This window comes from Penicillium chrysogenum, assembly GCF_028827035.1.
Source record: "Penicillium chrysogenum strain IBT 35668 chromosome Unknown utg000001l_segment0_segment0, whole genome shotgun sequence".
Lineage (NCBI taxonomy): Eukaryota > Fungi > Ascomycota > Eurotiomycetes > Eurotiales > Aspergillaceae > Penicillium > Penicillium chrysogenum.
This window is the reverse complement of record NW_026622749.1, coordinates 2,756,094-2,774,220: the sequence shown is the minus strand read 5'-3', so window position 1 is coordinate 2,774,220 and position 18,127 is coordinate 2,756,094. Positions and strand designations below refer to the sequence as shown.

At 49.9% G+C, this 18,127-nt stretch overlaps 5 protein-coding genes across 5 annotated transcripts; 1 reads left to right on the top strand and 4 right to left on the bottom strand.

The window, feature by feature from the left end:
* Positions 1-55: 55 nt before the first annotated feature.
* Positions 56-4,028, bottom strand: N7489_001116 (telomerase reverse transcriptase; the record flags this gene model as incomplete). Its single annotated transcript, XM_056706871.1, has 6 exons — positions 56-1,957; positions 2,020-2,457; positions 2,510-2,871; positions 2,929-3,171; positions 3,236-3,533; positions 3,591-4,028. The coding sequence occupies 6 exons, from the start codon at positions 4,026-4,028 to the stop codon at positions 56-58; spliced, it is 3,681 nt and encodes a 1,226-aa protein (XP_056571173.1).
* A 1,343-nt stretch (positions 4,029-5,371) lies between these two features.
* On the top strand, positions 5,372-11,118 carry N7489_001115 (putative Rho guanyl nucleotide exchange factor; the record flags this gene model as incomplete). Its single annotated transcript, XM_056706870.1, has 2 exons — positions 5,372-9,913; positions 9,964-11,118. The coding sequence occupies 2 exons, from the start codon at positions 5,372-5,374 to the stop codon at positions 11,116-11,118; spliced, it is 5,697 nt and encodes a 1,898-aa protein (XP_056571172.1).
* An 897-nt stretch (positions 11,119-12,015) lies between these two features.
* On the bottom strand, positions 12,016-12,541 carry N7489_001114 (uncharacterized protein; the record flags this gene model as incomplete). The annotated part of the gene is made up of 2 exons (XM_056706869.1): positions 12,016-12,036; positions 12,089-12,541. 2 exons carry the CDS (start codon positions 12,539-12,541, stop codon positions 12,016-12,018), a joined length of 474 nt encoding a protein of 157 aa, XP_056571171.1.
* Positions 12,542-13,820: 1,279 nt separating this feature from the next.
* N7489_001113 (uncharacterized protein) lies at positions 13,821-14,666 on the bottom strand (the record flags this gene model as incomplete). Its single annotated transcript, XM_056706868.1, has 5 exons — positions 13,821-13,859; positions 13,923-14,102; positions 14,189-14,499; positions 14,547-14,572; positions 14,638-14,666. 5 exons carry the CDS (start codon positions 14,664-14,666, stop codon positions 13,821-13,823), a joined length of 585 nt encoding a protein of 194 aa, XP_056571170.1.
* A 1,012-nt stretch (positions 14,667-15,678) lies between these two features.
* Positions 15,679-17,509, bottom strand: N7489_001112 (Zn(II)2Cys6 transcription factor domain-containing protein; the record flags this gene model as incomplete). Its single annotated transcript, XM_056706867.1, has 3 exons — positions 15,679-16,467; positions 16,522-17,347; positions 17,415-17,509. 3 exons carry the CDS (start codon positions 17,507-17,509, stop codon positions 15,679-15,681), a joined length of 1,710 nt encoding a protein of 569 aa, XP_056571169.1.
* Between the last annotated feature and the right edge of the window lie 618 nt (positions 17,510-18,127).

Here is an 18,127-nt window from a genome sequence, read left to right as displayed (position 1 = left end):
ATTTACACCAACTCGGGTTTGCCGGCATTCCACGCCCCAGCACTGTATAACTATTCTAGAATCGCCATTCCTCAAACATCGCATTGCCCTTCTTCACCACCTGCGCCATCCTCAAAGCCTCGGAATCTGATGTGGGTCGAGAATCTTTGGTTAGCGAGTCTAGCCAGCGCAGCACCACCACATACCGCGTTTGCTTGCGCTTCAATACAAACCGAAATGCCGCAGAAGCCAAATACTGCAAATGGCACCGCTGGACGAAACACGAAAATGAAGTCTCCGAATCACTAGCACGCCGGGCCTGGATCATGCCGGCCGTCTGCAAAATCAGATCGCGGATCGTCTGTGTTATGATGGCAGGGCCGGGGTGCGCACGGCCCCGGAGTGACTTCATATAGCGGTACATCTTCATGGCAGAAGTGACGAAGCTGCAGTAGAGGTTGGCTAGTACAACTGTGCGCGAGTTATGTCCGTCATCGATGTACATAGGATGTAGCTGCAGGCGGAATGAGGAGAGCACTTTGCGGTGAAAGGTGCGGCCGGGAAAACGGGCGGCCTCGACGGTCAAGGTGTTGGAGAGAGTAGCAGCCGCTGACTCTCCGCCTTCTAGGATGCGGTCTCGATCACGGTGGATATCAAGGGTATGGGTGTCGATGAGATTACCACAATACGGGAATAACTGGGTCCCTTCTAGTCTGGGGAGCAATGTGCCGTCGACCGTTGCGCTGAAATTGGCCATACTTTTGGCTGGATTGACTTGTACACCATAAGATGGTTGGCCTCGGATCATTACTTCCAGGAACTGCATTGCTACGGCTGCATCTGGTGTGATCAGGAGGAAGTCATCCACAAGTCGCAGGAGTAGAGAATCCTCGTTGATAAAACCCAGTACCTCTCGCTCTAGTTCGGCGTAGAAGAAATTGCAAAGGACGCTGGATAGCACGGAGCCTTGAGGGATGCCGTTGCGTTGGCGGAAATATGTCTTGCCTATCTTCACGAGGTTGTGCCGGACATGCTCGTCGAGGAGGTCCAGGAGACTATCCGCATCATGGTCTTTTTGACGCATAGTGTCAACGAAAACGGTGTTGGCCTTTCTCGCCGCACCTCCACTATTGACGAAGTCTAGTAGGTAACGCGGTCTCATCGCAGGCGCAGCGCGGCTCATAAATCTTCGGGTGGGCTTTCCTTGTTTCGCAGTAAGAGGGGGTTGGAATTCGACGTGGTTTGAGATTTGATAGCTCTCTTCAGAGACCAGCTCTGCGATAAGATCAAGCAACTTTTTCTGGGGTATAGTATCAAAACAAGCTTTGATGTCAAGCTTGACAAAGTACATCTGTGGGAGCTTGGACTGCCAAGGATTGGAACCCAAGGGCAGTCCTTTGGACAATTGTTCTTTGTACGCCTTCAACCGGCGGTGCATGTCCCCAATGGAGAGCATCGCAGAGCCCAATTTGGCTGGAACTTGCTGGCACTCGTAAGTCAACATGTTATAGATAGGCGTAATAGTTGAATTGATGCTGGCAGCAAGGTACGTTTTCGAATTCCCCCATGACGATTCCTTCCAGGCTCGTTTGCGAAGATTTAGGATGGGCCGGAGGCCTGTAGATTTGGGAAGCAAACGGAGAGCACCGAAACCAAGTGACCGCCGTGCCAGCACACGTTGGGCTTGATCTGGCTCGAGCTCCTCGAACATCGTTGCCTTCAAGTCCCCGAAGGGTTGCTTGGTCAACTGCTGCCACAGATCATGACGAAAATAGAAAAGGCGGTTTCGGTGCGTTTGAGACTCGGTGACATAGAAGTGCGAACGAATGAGAGGGATCAGAATTGAATCGAAAAACCAAAAGATGAATTCATGGAATAGTTCGGTGCGTTTGTGCAAGTCAGACAGGGCTATCTTCGATCTTGTCTTAGACGTTGAAGTCGTCTGGACCTGTGGGCCCAGCCAAGGAATGCTTGTTATCTAGCTTTTGGATCAGTACGGCTCTGTCTCAGACGATCAGTCTTGTGCAAAAAATGACCAACCTTGACACCTTTGCAGACTTCATGCAGACTTAGACTTTCGAATCGGCGCAATTTGATAAACCGGTCAACATGTCTGAGAACAAGCTTAAAGTTCGAAATACCATCCGGACCAGCTCCCCAAAACTGTCGGGGAATCAATTTCTGGATCACCGCTCGACAAAATGCTGAGACAGAAGACGCCGGAGTCGCATAATCGGTTAGATTGACTGGAGCTTTTCGACTCGCCGGTCCCTTGGAATCGATTCCACAAGATGCATCGACAGCCGTGTGCGGCTCTAATCTCGAGACCTCACATGAGGTCTGCGCCGAACTGCCACTTGACGATGGCTGGTTAATTCGCACCTGTGTTACTAAAGCCGACTGGAGAGAGGAGATAGGCTCGCTTTTTTTGGCATCAGGTGTGGACGCAAGTGCGCCAAGTCTGCTGGGTCCGGTTTGCTGCGAAAGGTCAGCTACACAACCCTAGCCGCTGTAAACGAAAGTGTCTCACTTCGGTTGGACAATAGTGCCGCAGCAACTCTCCGTAGGGGCATTGTGCGTTGCGGTTCCGGAGCTTCCGGACAAGCTCTATAGTAATTCCACGAAGCCTCTTAGGGACCTTGCAACTTCTCACGCCATGATCTGCATCGGCGGATTCAATCTCGGGCTGAGGCCGCTGTAGTCGTTTCTCTTCTTCCAGATGAGATATCTCACTTTCACGAAACATGAATCTCTTCGAGTCGTCCATGATGTTGCGTCCATTCGAGTTCAACGTAAACACACTCAGCAGGCCAAATTGCCGGGGAAAGATGTACTTCATTACATGGACCGTTTGCGCCATTGAATCAAGCGATGAGAAGCGGTTAAGAACATCTGGAGTGGGAATTAGCATAAACCTGGACTTCCGTATTTGAACGGCGAAGCACATACGTGTCTGTCCTAATCCACAAGGTACTTTCTTTTTGGACTCGGCACGTCCATAGAGAATACGCCGCCGTAGAAACACAATACTGTTTGGACTCCGGAGTGTCTTATCGGGGTTCTGTTTACGCTCAGCTTTCTCTTTAGTATGTCTCGGATCAGTTGTAGGCCTCGGGTCCTGTGCTGTGGCAGCAGACCTATTGGCTCTTGAGGACGCATCGCTCAAAGGCTCAAGGTCCGAGAGCGGTATACCTAAAAGAATGAAAAAAAAGATTATCAGTGTCAATTCTCCCTCCACAGCTTGGCGAAGCCATACCACTGAGTTGGTAGTAGATGCCCTTTCGAGCGTTAATAGCGGCGAAAACTCCACAATCGAAAAGGAGCTGCATCATAATCTCCTCCCCATTGCTACCAAGCAAGTCAAGGACCTCTGCCCATGCACCGTCCTTGAGAACCTGGACATTCTGATTCGGAAACTGAGACACAGTGCCTGGAATACTGGTTTGTTGAACATTCCGCACCATAGACGGGCGTTGGAAGCCATGCGTCAGCAGATGCTGGGGCTTTGAGCCATTGTTATTATTGAAAAGTTTCCAGATCACAAAATCAACCACCTGCAACAAGGGTTAGCAAACCGATACCTAGAAATGATTCGGCCCTCGTAAACGCACCTCAGACTGCGGACAGGTTGGCCCCGTATCGGTGCTGATGAGAATCGGCCGCGATTGAGACTCATTAAAAGAGGAGTATTGCTTTTGTCGCTCCGAATTGAGAGTCGGAGAAGATTCCTTGAGTACACCCACCAGGGTGGAGTCTAGCAGTTCCGCCAGTGTTTGGGATTGTGCATTGGTCTCTTGGTCCTCACGCGAGTCCAGTGTCAGGATACGGCGCCGACGCGACTTGGAGGTCACGGGAAGTTGCTGGAGCAGGTACTCCCGCAAGGGTACCACCTGTAGGTAGTACAGGGAGATAACGGGATGGCTTGTTTCTGTTCCCAGGGAAATTGGCGCATGGGAGGTTCTGAAACGGCGGGGAGATGTGGTGATACCCATGTGAGACGAGGACGTGGGCCCGCGGTCCTTGATAGGTCTTTTCCGCTTTTTACCCATGCTAGGCAATTAGATGCGTGACTTTTTTTTTATCTGTTTTTCTTTTTTCTTTTTTTTTTTTTTTCCCGGATTCCCTGTAGTTTCCAGGGTTGGTTTACTCCATTGCGTGTCAATAGGTCTAGGCGATGGATTTCCAATGACGCGACGCGTCAAGCCGGGAAGCAAGAAGTGGAACACTCGCGTTCTCAAACTCGGGGATGCTGTAGTTTTTACACATGAATGATCAGTGAATGTCTCTGAAGTATAGTACACCGTACCTAGGTATGTTGTAGATGTGTACAAAACAATATAAGAGATTTCCCTATAATTGGAAGTATCTGAAACTGGCAGGAACCAATCAAAGCTACCAATTAAACATCGAAGCGAACCATGGAACGGGACGGTCTAGATAGGCCATTTACATCTCCACTGCGTCATCTACTGGGTCAGGGGAATATCTCGTTCCTGGTCAGGTACTTGGAATATGCGTTGTATGTTGTATATAGTGTGTTGATATATTATGTATGTGGTGGAAGTATTTCATCTATCTATATAGAAGTACAAGTATACCATTATATAACTATAAGTATACATATAAGTACCTGTATATTCCGCAAAGCCTTAGAACACATAACAATGAACACAAAGACAAAGAAATCCACAAAATCCACTTCCAAAAATTCGGTTTCACCTTAAACATATCAACTACTCCGTAAGTCCCGATTTATTTCTTCTCTTTTTCTTCTCTTTTTCTTCTTTCATTTCGAATCTCTTCCTCGAATCCGTCTCTTCCCATCCATCGCAAAATATCCCAATATTGATCCGACACTATACAACATAACTGCACTCATTGTCACTAGTGTAGGTCAGCCCGTCAAAACGGATTGGCCCGGAGAGCTAACAAACCGGCCCACCGCCAGGATTCGCTTTCAAACCCCTCAACTACCAGGTCATCATCTATCAGCATCCACTGCTGGTAGACAGAACGTCAGTCCTGAGCTCGACCCTCCTATTTGTCTTCTCAGTAATTTCGGCAGCCGATCTTCGATCTCACCACTTCATCCTTCTCCGATCCCGCAGATCCGAAACTCCATTACTCCATTTAACAATCTCGATTTAGGTTGGGGGACATATCCCCTCGACATCGGTTTATTTTTATCTCCTCTTTTTTGTTTTGCGAGTTGTCTCAAATATGAATGCTGGATGGGTGTGCGCCACCCGAGAGGATTGCTTTGTAGCCTGAGTCGACTCACCTGCGATATTCCCGTTGGGCGACCATCCCGGAACAACGCACCAGCTCAGTCCGCCCAGAATCGAAAGGCCGCGACCAGTCCACGTCGACCTGTCGGCCTGAAGCATGCAAGATGTCTAGCGGTGACGAGCAGGGTTTTGATGTCCGGTATCGCGACCCTCCGTTTGGGCGACAATCGTCGGCCCCGGCATTTGGCCAATCTGCCAATGGTCACACTACCACTTCTTTAGATCACTCGCCGACCGTCTCTTTCTCCCCTCAGGCACAATCATCGACCACGTATTCTCCGCTACCGTCGGGCTTCATTCGACCCCATAATCCCTCCACTTCCACGAATCACCTGTCGTCGGGCGATCAATTGGAAGATCGTAGCGGGCGGGAGTCTCCAGACCCTGCTGATTATTATCGCCAGCGTGGATCCCTGCCAGGGACATCCAATGTAAGAGAGGGGTTCGGCGATGTAAGAGCGGGCATGGCTGCGGCCGACTATCCCACAGTCGGTGACAAAGTGTCACCCCTGCCAACAAACGTGTTGGAGTCATCGCGCGCTAGACGTCAACCATATCGTTCAACCTCCGATTCTCCAACATTAGGAGCTCCCTCGGCCAACATACCCCCGTTATATGCAAATCCAAGGTCACGACAGCCATCGTTCAAAGATCTTGTCAACAAGTTCAACAAAACCTCCGATCAAATCCTCCCTTTGCCATCTGCTTCTCGTCCAACCTCAAGGGCACCGAGCCCGTGCGGAAGTGCCGACGGAGAGCGAAATCGGGTGTTGCCACGGCGTCGTCAGTATCGTGATTCTCTACCAGAGTCAATCACCAGCAATCCTCGAGCGCCCGTTGATTCGACCCCATCGTCGCCAGAGGCAGATAAATTCGGTCCACCCCTAGACACAAAGAGTGCCATTCCGCCGCCCCTGTTTCAACGGATCACGGAGTCGCATCCTCGTCGGCCATTGTTTGGTGAATTGTTGCCAATCAATACACAGGTTAACAGCGGAGTCCTATCGCGTCTACAACAACGCCGCGGGTCGGATGGAAGTATTCCAAGCCCAAACCCAGCCTTCCTTGAGCATCGCGATCAATATCCTGCAAGATCCCCACTGACACCTACTGCATGGTATCTTGGACACACAACTTCTTTGGAAGCAGTCAACCCCGGGATAAATAGCACCGGCAAACATCGCCGAGCTCAGAGTGACTTGGATAAAATAAGGAAGCCCCTTGCAGAACCGTGGAGTCCCGAAATGGCAGTACCTGCGCCCTTGCGGCAGGCCAAGCCCGGACATGGATCGCCCCCGGGCAGTCCAAACTCCGGAATTAAATCTCGCATTCCTGTCTCCTCGCACCGTCTTGTCGCTGCTTCCGGTCCCGAAAGCTTATCACCGTCATCCAATCCAACCTTCAGTACCCGATCCGCTGCCATTACCTCTCCGCCCAAGGGCAGCAGCCGCCTCCCTATTCCGTCTCCTAAACAAAGCCCTCCCCGCATGCCAGCAGAAGATCCCGCTTCGTTCGCGACGAGCTCGCATGGTAGACGGGATCTAACAATCGGTCGAACCCGCAATCAATTGTCTGAATCCAGTCGCAGACTTCAGGCCTACATAGCTGAGCCACCGCCTAAAAAGTCGCCTCCGTTGCGCAGTTCACGACCCCGACAACCCGTGTCACATGGTGCCGCGGTCTCCCCACGCTCCAAAATTGGAGATAGAGTTTTGAATTTGCAAAAGCAAGCCTCCCACAGCGACTCGAGGTCTCGTCCTGACCGCAAATTACCTGAATTGGGCAAGGTCGATTTTGACGCTCGCCGCCGGCACATTCAACAGGCAATCAACCGACACTCAATCAACTCGGGCGTTCAAGCGAATCAGAATGACAGAGGACCGGACGGATCAACTGCCGCAAAGCTTCGACGACGCGCTTTGGTGCGAGAGCAGGAGACGCATGAAGATTTCAAGAAATCAGTGGATGAACCTACAATTACCCCTACCCTACCTGTGACCAACTCACCCTCACCTGATGAGATGGCCACGATAGTCAAAGAGTCGACCGGCTCGGTTGACTGTAAGGAAAATTGCGTCCAGGCCGTTCCTAAGCTACACCTCAACACTGCCCTACCGGCATCGGATATGGCAGCGCCCCATACAACAATGGACTCTCCCACTCTTGGCCTCCCACAGGGTGTGAATCCAACGACTTCAGGTGAAGGACAGCCCATCAATGGGGACCCGACAGAATCGGGTGCCACGTCAGACTCCGACGATACCCATATCACTACTTTTGATCCGGAGCCGCAGTCCGGGCTGCTGCAGCGCAATCCTAGCGTCTCGCATCGGACCATTCTGGATCAAATAATGCAAATCCGAGAATGCAGCCCGAGCGACGACTCATGCGACGAACCTGATTGCAGTCTTTCAGAGAACGACGACAGAGAGTCCATCCAGATTATGCTTGGAGATACGACCTACTACAATTCGTCTAGTAGCACCAATACTCAAGAGATTGAGCGTGCATCAACGCACCCGGCTCAAAATGGGACTCATCTTCACAATCGATGGAGCATGAGTTCATGGTCCACTGGACAAAACCAACATTCCACCTGTGACGAGCATTGCTCCGAGAGTGGAGATGATTCTCTGCTACGAGGCTGTGAAACGGAACCACCAACTGAAACTTGTTCAGCTGTCTCAACAAGGCCGGCCTCAATAGCGGACGACGAATCACCACCTCCAATTCAGGATCACGGCGTAATGGGACCGCACACACTTCAGGCATCTGAGCAGTTCCGACCGAATGCCTTCTCTACTCCACCAAGCTTGGCTAGATTAGGCAGATGGGATTCGAAGCGTGTCACCCAGCTTTATCTGGAGGAGTTGACACGAGGCAAGGGCCACCACCTTGGCTCAGCAATTTACCCCTCGTCCGAGCCTCGATCTCATCCCTCAGATACACGTACAGATGGACGACCCGATAGTCTGACTGACGATCCGGTTGTCGTGCCAGGATACAAGGCTTCCAATATCTCAGATAGACACTCACATACAGCTAGTTTGGTTGGGCGTGATGATTGGGAACATGCATCTCCCTCCATCATGGACTGGATGCAGATCGCGGCTGAGGATGATGCTATGACCCCTGACACCGAAACTGACGGCAGGCGCACCGAAGGGGTGCTCACACCCCGCCTAGTGCCTTCGACAACCCACGACGCTGGCGCATCAAACACGAACAATGGCCTTGGGGTCTCCGTTGATATCCAAGCCTCCAACGAGCAGACTGAGCCTCGTGCTTTTCCTTCATCAGCATTCCTTCCGCCCTCATCGACGCATCAAACTGATAATGAAATTCCTGGAGTTCAAGATCCGCTTAAGCCCTCAGACCACATTGGATTCGACCGCAGTATCCAGGTTGCTCCTAGACCTGCGGAGCACAGCCCCGGCAGCAGTCAGGACTCTTCTTTCCAAAATTTGGAGTCTATTCAATCCCCCGCGGCCCCTGACTCCTCCGCTACTTCACTTGTTCCGTCCACTGAACAAACTATTCGGGTTGAGCGGAAGGATTCACCTTCTCCAGAACAACGACGTCTCAAGAAGCGGCGTCACATAATCAAAGAACTTGTTGATACGGAACACACCTTTGGGCATGATATGATAATCATTGAGGACATCTACAAGAGCACCTCGCTCACGGTATTGGATCCCGATGATGTCAAGGTTCTGTTCGCCAATTCCGATCAAGTCGCGGCCTTCTCCGATAAGTTCTTGCGTGATCTCAAGCAAGCAGCTCAAAGCATCTACGTCATGCCAAAGACTCTACGATGGACCAGCAAGCGAAAGCGCAAAAATCAGCCTCTCGAGTCCACAACTCCATCAGGTGACGAAGTGGCTGAGCTTGCAGGAATGTCGGAGCTCGAAAAGGATCGCGCGACCTCTGTCGGTCAGGTTTTTGTCGGGCACATGGCGGATATGGAAAAGGTGTACACCGAATACCTGAAGAACCATGATGCCGCAAACAAGAAACTCCAGGTCTTGCAGCGTAATTCAAAAGTTGGCTTTTGGCTGAGCGAATGCCAGAAGGGCGCTATGGATCTCACTACCGCTTGGGATTTGGATTCTTTGCTCGTAAAACCTGTGCAAAGAATCTTGAAGTATCCCCTTATCCTCCGCGACCTATTGGACTCTACGCCCAACAACCATCCAGACCGAGCGGCAATTGCCAATGCCCTCGAAGAGGTCACAAATGTCTCTCATCGTATCAACGAGCTGAAGAAGCGAGTAGACCTTGTTGGTCAAGCTGTCGGCCGAAAGCGCAACCAGTCCGATGTGCGTGCCGGTCTATCTAAGGCCTTTGGTCGCCGCACGGAGAAGTTCAGACAGCAAGTTGGCCTTTCCGACCTGTTTGAAGACAAAACCTATGATTCGCTAGCACAGAAGCTTAGCGACGGCTATTTCCAATTGCAGGTTGTCATGCGTGACGCTGAGAGTTACTCGCGGGATGTGCAACTCTACGTGAACCAGTTCAATGAGTATGCCGATTCGATCGAAGAGGTTGTTGGCATGTCCCCTTCTCCATATCCACAATTGGAGAGCAAGTGGCATCAGTTCAAGATGACGGTTCAGGAACTTGTGACGACTGCTCTCCCAGAACATGTAAGTTGTGTCATATTTTATATTTTGAACAATCCTAATGATCATCGCAGGTTGCTGTCGTCCGCAAAACGGTCATCGATCCAATGGTTGAATTACTGGGGCTTTACAATGCACCCCAGCGAGTCATGCGGAAGCGCGACAAGCGACTCCCGGAATATGCACGCTACAAAGCCATCAAGGACCGCGGCGACAAACCTGACAAGAAAACCACCGAGCAGGGCGAGCAGTTCCTGGCTTTGAATGATACTTTGAAGGATGAATTGCCTAAACTATATGCATTGACTACGAAACTGATGACGGCATGTCTGAAAAATTTCGTCCAAATTCAAACTGTCTGGTACAGTATTCTACAGAAAAAGATTGGTGTTCACGTGGAATTGTTCCCCAATGACCTCGACAGGCTCATCAGCGACTTCAACAGTGATCACCATTTGATGGAGGCGCGAATGGGGGAGCTAGGCTCTTGCAACGGGGCGCTGATGGCCCATTCGCTCAATTTGGTCCCCCTTTCACCCAGCGAGCAGCAAAACCCTATGTCGCCTCGCCGTCCCTCTACGGTGAACAGCTCAAATGCGCGGCCCGGGTCCATGACGGGTGATTCTCCAAACGTTTCTCGGGATTTCAGCGTCGGCAGCCAATCATTCCAGTCTCCCCAGATGGAAAGCCACTCTAGCCGCAGCAGCCGTTACCGGGCTGATTCCATTATGTCTGGCCGAGTCGTCCCAGACACCCCCAATCAATTGCTGCAACAAGCCATCAGCTCTCCGGCCCCTGCGAGGACGAGTGACGTCGAGCCTTTCCCAAGTCTGCCAAGACTCAGCCTTGACACGCCTTTCCTTGAGGATGTGATCAACAGCTCCTCGCACTCGAGCAATGCGCCAACCTCCCCGACTGATCGATACTCGGGATTCTTCTCGTCCGCCATGCCCATGTCGGATGTGCCAAGTGATACTGTCGTGGATGGGCACTTTGAACGCAGCCCCCCTCCCGTAGGCCCTGCTCCGTTGTTCTGCGCAGCGAGTGTTTACGACTTTAACATCGACTCTCGTACTGAGGGCGGATATCCTTATCTTACCTACGCCTCCGGGGATATCTTCGACGTCATCGGCGAGAAGGGCGAGCTCTGGCTTGCCCGCAATCAGGACGATGCCGCTGGGACAGTTGGGTGGATCTGGAACAAGCATTTTGCCCGACTCGGCAGCTGAATCAACAATTCACGCCATGGTTTTAGGTGTATTCGCCTGGTGCTTTTGTCAAAGATCTGCAAGCAAACGATGAAAAACAGAAAACAAGACATACAAAGGTTTCATACTAACGGGATATTACAGGATCATATTCCCTGTCTTCTTTTTTTCTTTTCTTTTTTTCTTTTTCTCGATTTCTTTCCGATTTGTCTTCATATTTCAAAATAATACCTCCTGAAGACCAGGCAAAACAAATGCAACTACAGTTGCAATGTTGCTGCGTTGTTTGATCTGCTTTGGCTTCATTCATCTCACCTTGATGATTTATGGTTTTCTCTTTTCTGTTCATCTCAGTTGCTTTGCTCTTGTTCCCGCTGCTTTTACCTGATCTTTGTTCATTTTGCCCTCCCCTTCCCATCTCAGCGCATGGGTCTGACCCTCTTCTTCTACTGGAGCTCTGGGATGCACGTTTAGATACCCCTCTTTCTTACGAAATTAAAATTCTTTAATAAAACCTGAAACTTATCTAAATCATATTGAACTCTGTGTACCTATATCAGTTGCAATTCTTATTGAGCATAACTCAACTTTCAAACTAGCTAAAGAGGCTATGTTAGTTGAATTAAGATTAATTCTGCATATATGATATAAAGGCGACAATTTCAGCAAGTATAATCGCCGGACGACCATTGAAAAAGGCTTCTTCGTTTAGCTGAGCCCTGGAGTGGTACCTACCTAGGTACCTAGGTAGGTAAAATGTAACTTATAAGGGGGATGGGCATACTTCTTACTTCAATAGCTAGCTGTTCGGACGAACCCTAAACATTTGCCTCGTCCTTTTCTCAAGCTCGCACTCATCAGCCCCAAGTAGAAAACTTCCTATCACAATTACCGGAAGATCTGAGGTATCCAAAGGATCTAATTTCTCCTATCGAGCAACTGGACATATATTAGCTAGGCTCAACAGCAAGCTGAACCTCGATTTTCCTACTAGATTTTGTTGATTCAAATCGACACTATCGCTAATCGACTTGGGTAAATAAACAAGACCCCTCGGTGCCAACTTGAACCCATGCTTTTCCTTCATCTCCTTCAACGTGATCGGTTGCCGGAGCTCACAGACCGTGACCATTTTGTAAGCAAAATCGTAGCCATCCCAGTCTTTGTGCCTATTGTTGAATTCGGCATTACCCAGCCCGTTTTCTTCGAGTGGAGGATCACCAGGATGCCGTGTCCGGGCGGACAATGTTTCGCAGACATGCGTGATGCTGGAGTGTGGAGCAGTCCGATAGAACCAGATTCTTTTCACACTGGGTCTGAGACGGTATTTCCGAAATTCGTAGTTCTTTCTTCCATCAACGATCTGAGTCATGTAGGGGTCCTGCATTGGAAGGATGACGTCGCTGTAGGAAGGGCATCTGGCCCCAAGCTTCGCGCGGGACATGAGGGGAACTGTGCTGGCGAACAGATGAAGCAAGTTCGGCAAGAGGAAAGAGGAGAGAGATGGTGAACCCCCGGGGCCATTGTTATAGTCGTTTCCCTAATTGCATAGTTGTCTAACCTAATTGGGAAGAATCAGTCTTGGCAGCCCTGGAGTCAAAACACGCGTATCTTTTGGGTTAGCCTCTTTGGAAAGAAACTGGAATGTCTTGTAAGAGGGAGTTACACGATAGCCATCCATGTCTGTAACTTACTAATTTGGGCTTTAACGGTATTGATGTTGATTTTTAAGTGAGTCTGACATTTCATTCACGGTAGTTGATGCTGATATTAGATAGTACATACCCTATAATAATAACAAAGCGGATTAGTATGTTAATTCCCTATGCCGTCGTCTTCGTGAGGTATGTTTTATATTTATCTTTAAGGATTACTCCAACCTCACAGACACAGACAGCCTCGGACATCGCCGAGAAACTATTTCGAGAGCTATATGTCCCCTATGTGCTATTACACTGTTAATCTACCATCTAACATGTGGTGCATCGTTATAGATCACTTCACCTTATTCATCACTATTAAACGTCTGACACTCATTGAGGTCATTGACCGTATATCCAGGCGTCGCTCGGTGTTTATCACACAGCCCTAAAGATTGTCCGCACGCCAGATCATTGCGCGACTGTAGGTTAAACGTGCTGTGGGGCCAACCACGCAGCCTACTGATAGTCTACCTTGTCTGGCCATTGGGAGTTTCCGAAAGACACCATCTGCGAACAATGTTGAGTGATATTTCCCATGATCTCATGTTTAGCAGGCGTTGGTCATGCAATGCTGCCCAACAATGGGATGTACTTGAGAGAATCAATTTCCGGCTTTGGTTATAATGCGGCGTGAATTCAAGATCGTCCCATTTGGTACATAAGAATTAAGCCAAAGAGAGAGAAAGGAGAAAGGAGAGAAAGTGTATCTATCTCCTCAAACTCTGTAACATACTGAGAGAGAAAACGAATGAAACGTCCACTTGCTGGACAACGCAAATAACTTCAGGCATTCAGGCCCCTAGGAACCAGAGAATCCATGCAGCCAATCCTCACAAGCCAGTCACTCTGTGGCTGGCCTTATCGCAGCTAAAGGTAGTGCCCACGGCCCCAGCAAAACCATGTCAGACCGAACACATAGTGTTCCGCATCCTACTTCATGTGAAAACGAAGTAACGGTAGTTGTTTCTATACAAAACACCAAGAATCTGGATACTTTGCCACAGTTTTTAGCTAGCTGATTTAGCAGAAGTGATCGCCCTTCTGCGAGCCAGGGTAAGCCTATGTTAGCTTCAAAGAATTCACATACGAACAAGGGCAGGTTCATCGAGCGGCTCAACGTACGGTGGTGCGACCAATATTGAGATCATTGCTGCTCTCATACCCAGCATTGTCGTTCTTGCATTGTTCGTCAAGGAAGCCACCCGCACCCAGCGCTCCACGCACCAGGCTACCGGTAATAACACTCCCTGCGCCATGCGACTTGTAATCACAGGCAAAGAGAGTGACGCTCTCACCATCATACTGATATCAGATTAGTTCCTGCTGGTCTGAATATAGCTACAAGGACAGGGTTAAGATGACTATATTCAACGCTTGCTGGCACGTACCGAGAGTTTATCGTGGAATTTGCCATCAGCTGCCACTAGACCACCTGCCCCTGCCTCAACCCATCTAGCAAAGTTCTCCACTGTCGATTCTAGGTCGCCGTGATGTAGGAAGATGTCACGGCCGCCAATGCCGCAGGTAGGGTTATCGAATATATCATCGCGGCGAACAATAGTAGCGCCTGAGACATAAGCCAGCTGACCAGCTGCAACTAACAGTGCTGCGATTTTATGGTTATGTGCAATGGAATTCGGGGTGTAAGAGAGATCGTAATGCGCCTGTGGTAAAGGAGTCCTGGGGCTGAAAGTGCTGGCTAGTTACGGTCGGTTAAGGACGGTGGGAGATGGCACCTTCATATACCCGCATGAGCCTGACGGATTACATAACTATAACAGCAAAAGAAATGACACTTTCAGGTCTCTCTGGCGGCGCTGTTGAGATCTGCGCTCACATCTCAGAGATGTCAACCGAGAATGGCATTGATGCTCGATAAAAGGACCTGAGGCGCAGTAAAGTCATGGCAGCTGAATATCTGTCATTGTGATCAGCACGACGGCTTCGACTTTTGGCCAAACTTGGCAAGGTTCCCCTGAGGACTGCAGCGTTGTCAGCGGGTGGATAATGCTGGAGCAGACAAGCGGATCCAAGTCTACCATGGAAGCCCTGCGATTGCATCAAAAGTCCTGAAGATCTTTCATCTCCTTGTTTTGAGTTTTAGCTGAGGTTGACGATCCTACTGGAAAGCATCTAGCCTTTGTCGGGAAAGATGCGGCGTTATGCGTCTTTGAGTTGTGAGCGTGATCAAGCTAAAGTGATATGATGGGCTTGGAATCGGAGGTACCTAGGTAGGGTCCACTTAAACGATCAGGCCAATCAGCCCTAGAGTTTTATTGAGCCTTCCAAAGATCTTCAATGTCAGCTTGAACGAGTGGACCAATCAACTCAATTGTGCCTTGCCAAAAATAGGGCGGTCTCAACCTTTGGAACTCCCCTGTGCCATCGACTCCGCAGAACTAGGAAGCTTTCAATCTTATTTAGGATCTGCATTAACTTGGGCAATTAAAACTTGGGCTCAGCTGTTTAGATAGAGAGTTCCCGGGCATGGGTACGTTTCCATTCTTTGACTAGAATTCCAAGGAAGGCCCAGGCTGCGGTTAGCATCCTGAACTAGCATCCTGAATTTTTGTAGTTTACACCCCCCATTGCACCATTCACGGAGGGGGCGCAATGAGTCCCGGGGCTAATGGCAAATCATGAAATGCCAATGGAAATCAACCAATACTACAAGATCTTCGGATAAATGTAAAAGTCCGTGATCGGTTAGGTGGATGACCAAAGTTGGCTTACTTATGATCCGATCAATCATCGAGAAATCACTTCGATGCTAACTGATTACTCGACCGCCGTGCGAAACGCTTGCGCGGCCTCGATAATCTCTTGGGTGAAACCTGAGACGGGCACTGTCCTGCTAGAAGCCTTGGCCATGCGTCGGTTAAGGAACATGCATGCCCGAGGAATATAGTGTTCCTAGGGATCGCATGATCCCAAGTTGCTCATTCATCGAGTTCAATATCTTGTTTGCCGCACTTCTCTGCCAATCCAAAGACAGAGGGCACGTGGCAGTCAATCGTAGCGGCCACTGAACCACCGGCCACAGTACACGGATTGCGTCCGGCCAGTCGACAATGCGAGACAAATTTGTGACATGTCCTGGTCCTTTGAGTTGATCGAATATGGTAAGAGAGTCTATATCAAGCACTATAATCATGACGGACAAGACCTTGTTCGCAACAGCCCGAAATTCTTCAACGCAGCGATCTTGATATTGGGTGAAGATAATCCGCTGCTGAGGCGTACAAGGAGCTGCCCTGGATGCGTGCAGCAGGAATTCCCTGGCATTACACGAGAGTTGCATCCTGCAGTTGCATTGGTAGGTATAGACACCGACATACCGTAAGTCTATGCGATCCGGGGCCGTGTAAGGTGTCAATGGCGGGTCTATAACACAATCCGTGATAGGTCTCTCATGGGATAATGGATACGTTGCTTTCTCCACCCCGTCAATATCTCGCAGGACTGACGTTGAACTGGATAGCAACTTATCAAGATCGCCTGTGCTGACCAGTCGTCGAATACGGCTGCAAATATGGCTGCAGTGGTAGGCGAAAATGCTGGCTCGAACTACTGTATGTTCTGATAGGTCACAATGTCCGTAGATGTCACGAATCCATGTGCAGCTCTCCTTGGGACACTTCTGGCCAGTTAAAAGTGCTTGGGTTTGCTAATACAACTGTCATTAGAAAAATCAAGGGAAATTTGTAATGGCTAGGCTCACCACAGTATTGAAAACAATCCAGAACACATTCCGCCCATCGCGCCTAGCAAAACGCCCCGTGCCCCCCAGGCGAATCAACTCGGTCAGGGCGCGGCTATGGATATCCCACCCTGAATATTCGGTCACGGGGTTGGCACTTTCTCGTGCACCCAATAGGAGCTTCATGGCATGCGTGTCAGTGAAACGCAGTCCGGACAATCTCTGACTTCCGTGTCTTACCTCATACAGGCTCAATAGCCAGACTCCTAATAGGGTATCGTCGCTCTTGCATTGTTGAGGGCCCCGGACGGCCGAACGTACGGCCGCTAGGGCGGTTCCATACGCCCTCGATCGGTTGATGGCAGTGTCGAGAGACCGGTTTGCATTGGCCATATAAGCAAACCCAACGGCGTTGCAGACTAGGTAATGTGCAGACCTTTCGTGCGCCTTTGAGATGACACAGGGGATGGCATTATAGACGCTCTTAGCCATGTCAAATAAGAACTTATTCATGACGAGAGGCAGGCAGTGGTCATTCCACGATTCTGCCAAAGGATACTGCAGTGGAAATCCTTCGGCCCGCTCGCCAATGTGTGTACATCGACCTGCGACCGCCCTGGCAGGCAGGCTTTCAATCAAAGGTTGCCGACATGCGCGCCAGTCACGGTTCGGCAGACCGGTAGGAGGAACATTGTCGCGTGTCAATCCGAAGAAATCAACATGTCGATGCTCTTCACACTTAGGTGGCGAATATCGAAAATGCTCTACAAATCCATCACATTTTCGACCAGTTGAGACGCATCGTCGACAGTGTGGCTTCTCTTCATCACACTTGACTCTTCTAATTCTGCGGCGATATTAGCCTTCCTGATTACCGGCCCATGGAGCACATATTTCACCTGCAAGTTGCACACCCGTTCTTGCTCTTAGGAGCCCACTGTCTCCTCCGTGGAGCAGGCCTTTGGGATGTCTGCTCTTGGCTCAAGTGCCGCGGAGTGCGTGTTGCCATCTTTCCAAACTGTTAATTAGGAGCTTGTAAGACTCCTGTGTCTAATTCAAAACATTAACTTGTTGTTGCTGCTGAGGCGGGTTGCTCGTGACGACAGTAATTCACTGGTTCAACCCAAAAGGGGCGTGTTAATACTGTCATTGTGCTGAGCTGAACTGCTGTTGTGACCAATCCGCAGCAGCCCCACTCCGCCTTGTTATGAACTAATCATCGGCAGATCAGGGTACAAGGGAAATACGAGGGAAGTGCGGCATTTTGTGGATTCACAGCCCCCGAGTGCCCATACACAAAGTCTCTCGAGCGGACGATGATAACTAAGTCTTCACCACTGACTGCCGTATATCTCCATGTTCAGATGCTGTGGGGCGAAAAGCGCCTTTTAGTCCTGTGAATTACTGCATCCGGTTAGTTTTGCCTCTTTAGGCTTTTAGCGCCCGATACCCCGTACGCCGTCACATAACCTCCCTTCAATGCCGCCGATATAAAAGACCCGTGTTCGCTGCTCTTCCTCCCCCTCTCTCACTTTTTCATTCTTCCTACCTCTCTATCTTGCAGTTATCGCCGGCCCCTTTCTTTTACTCTAGCCCCCACCGACTACTGCATCTTTGCTTTCAGCCC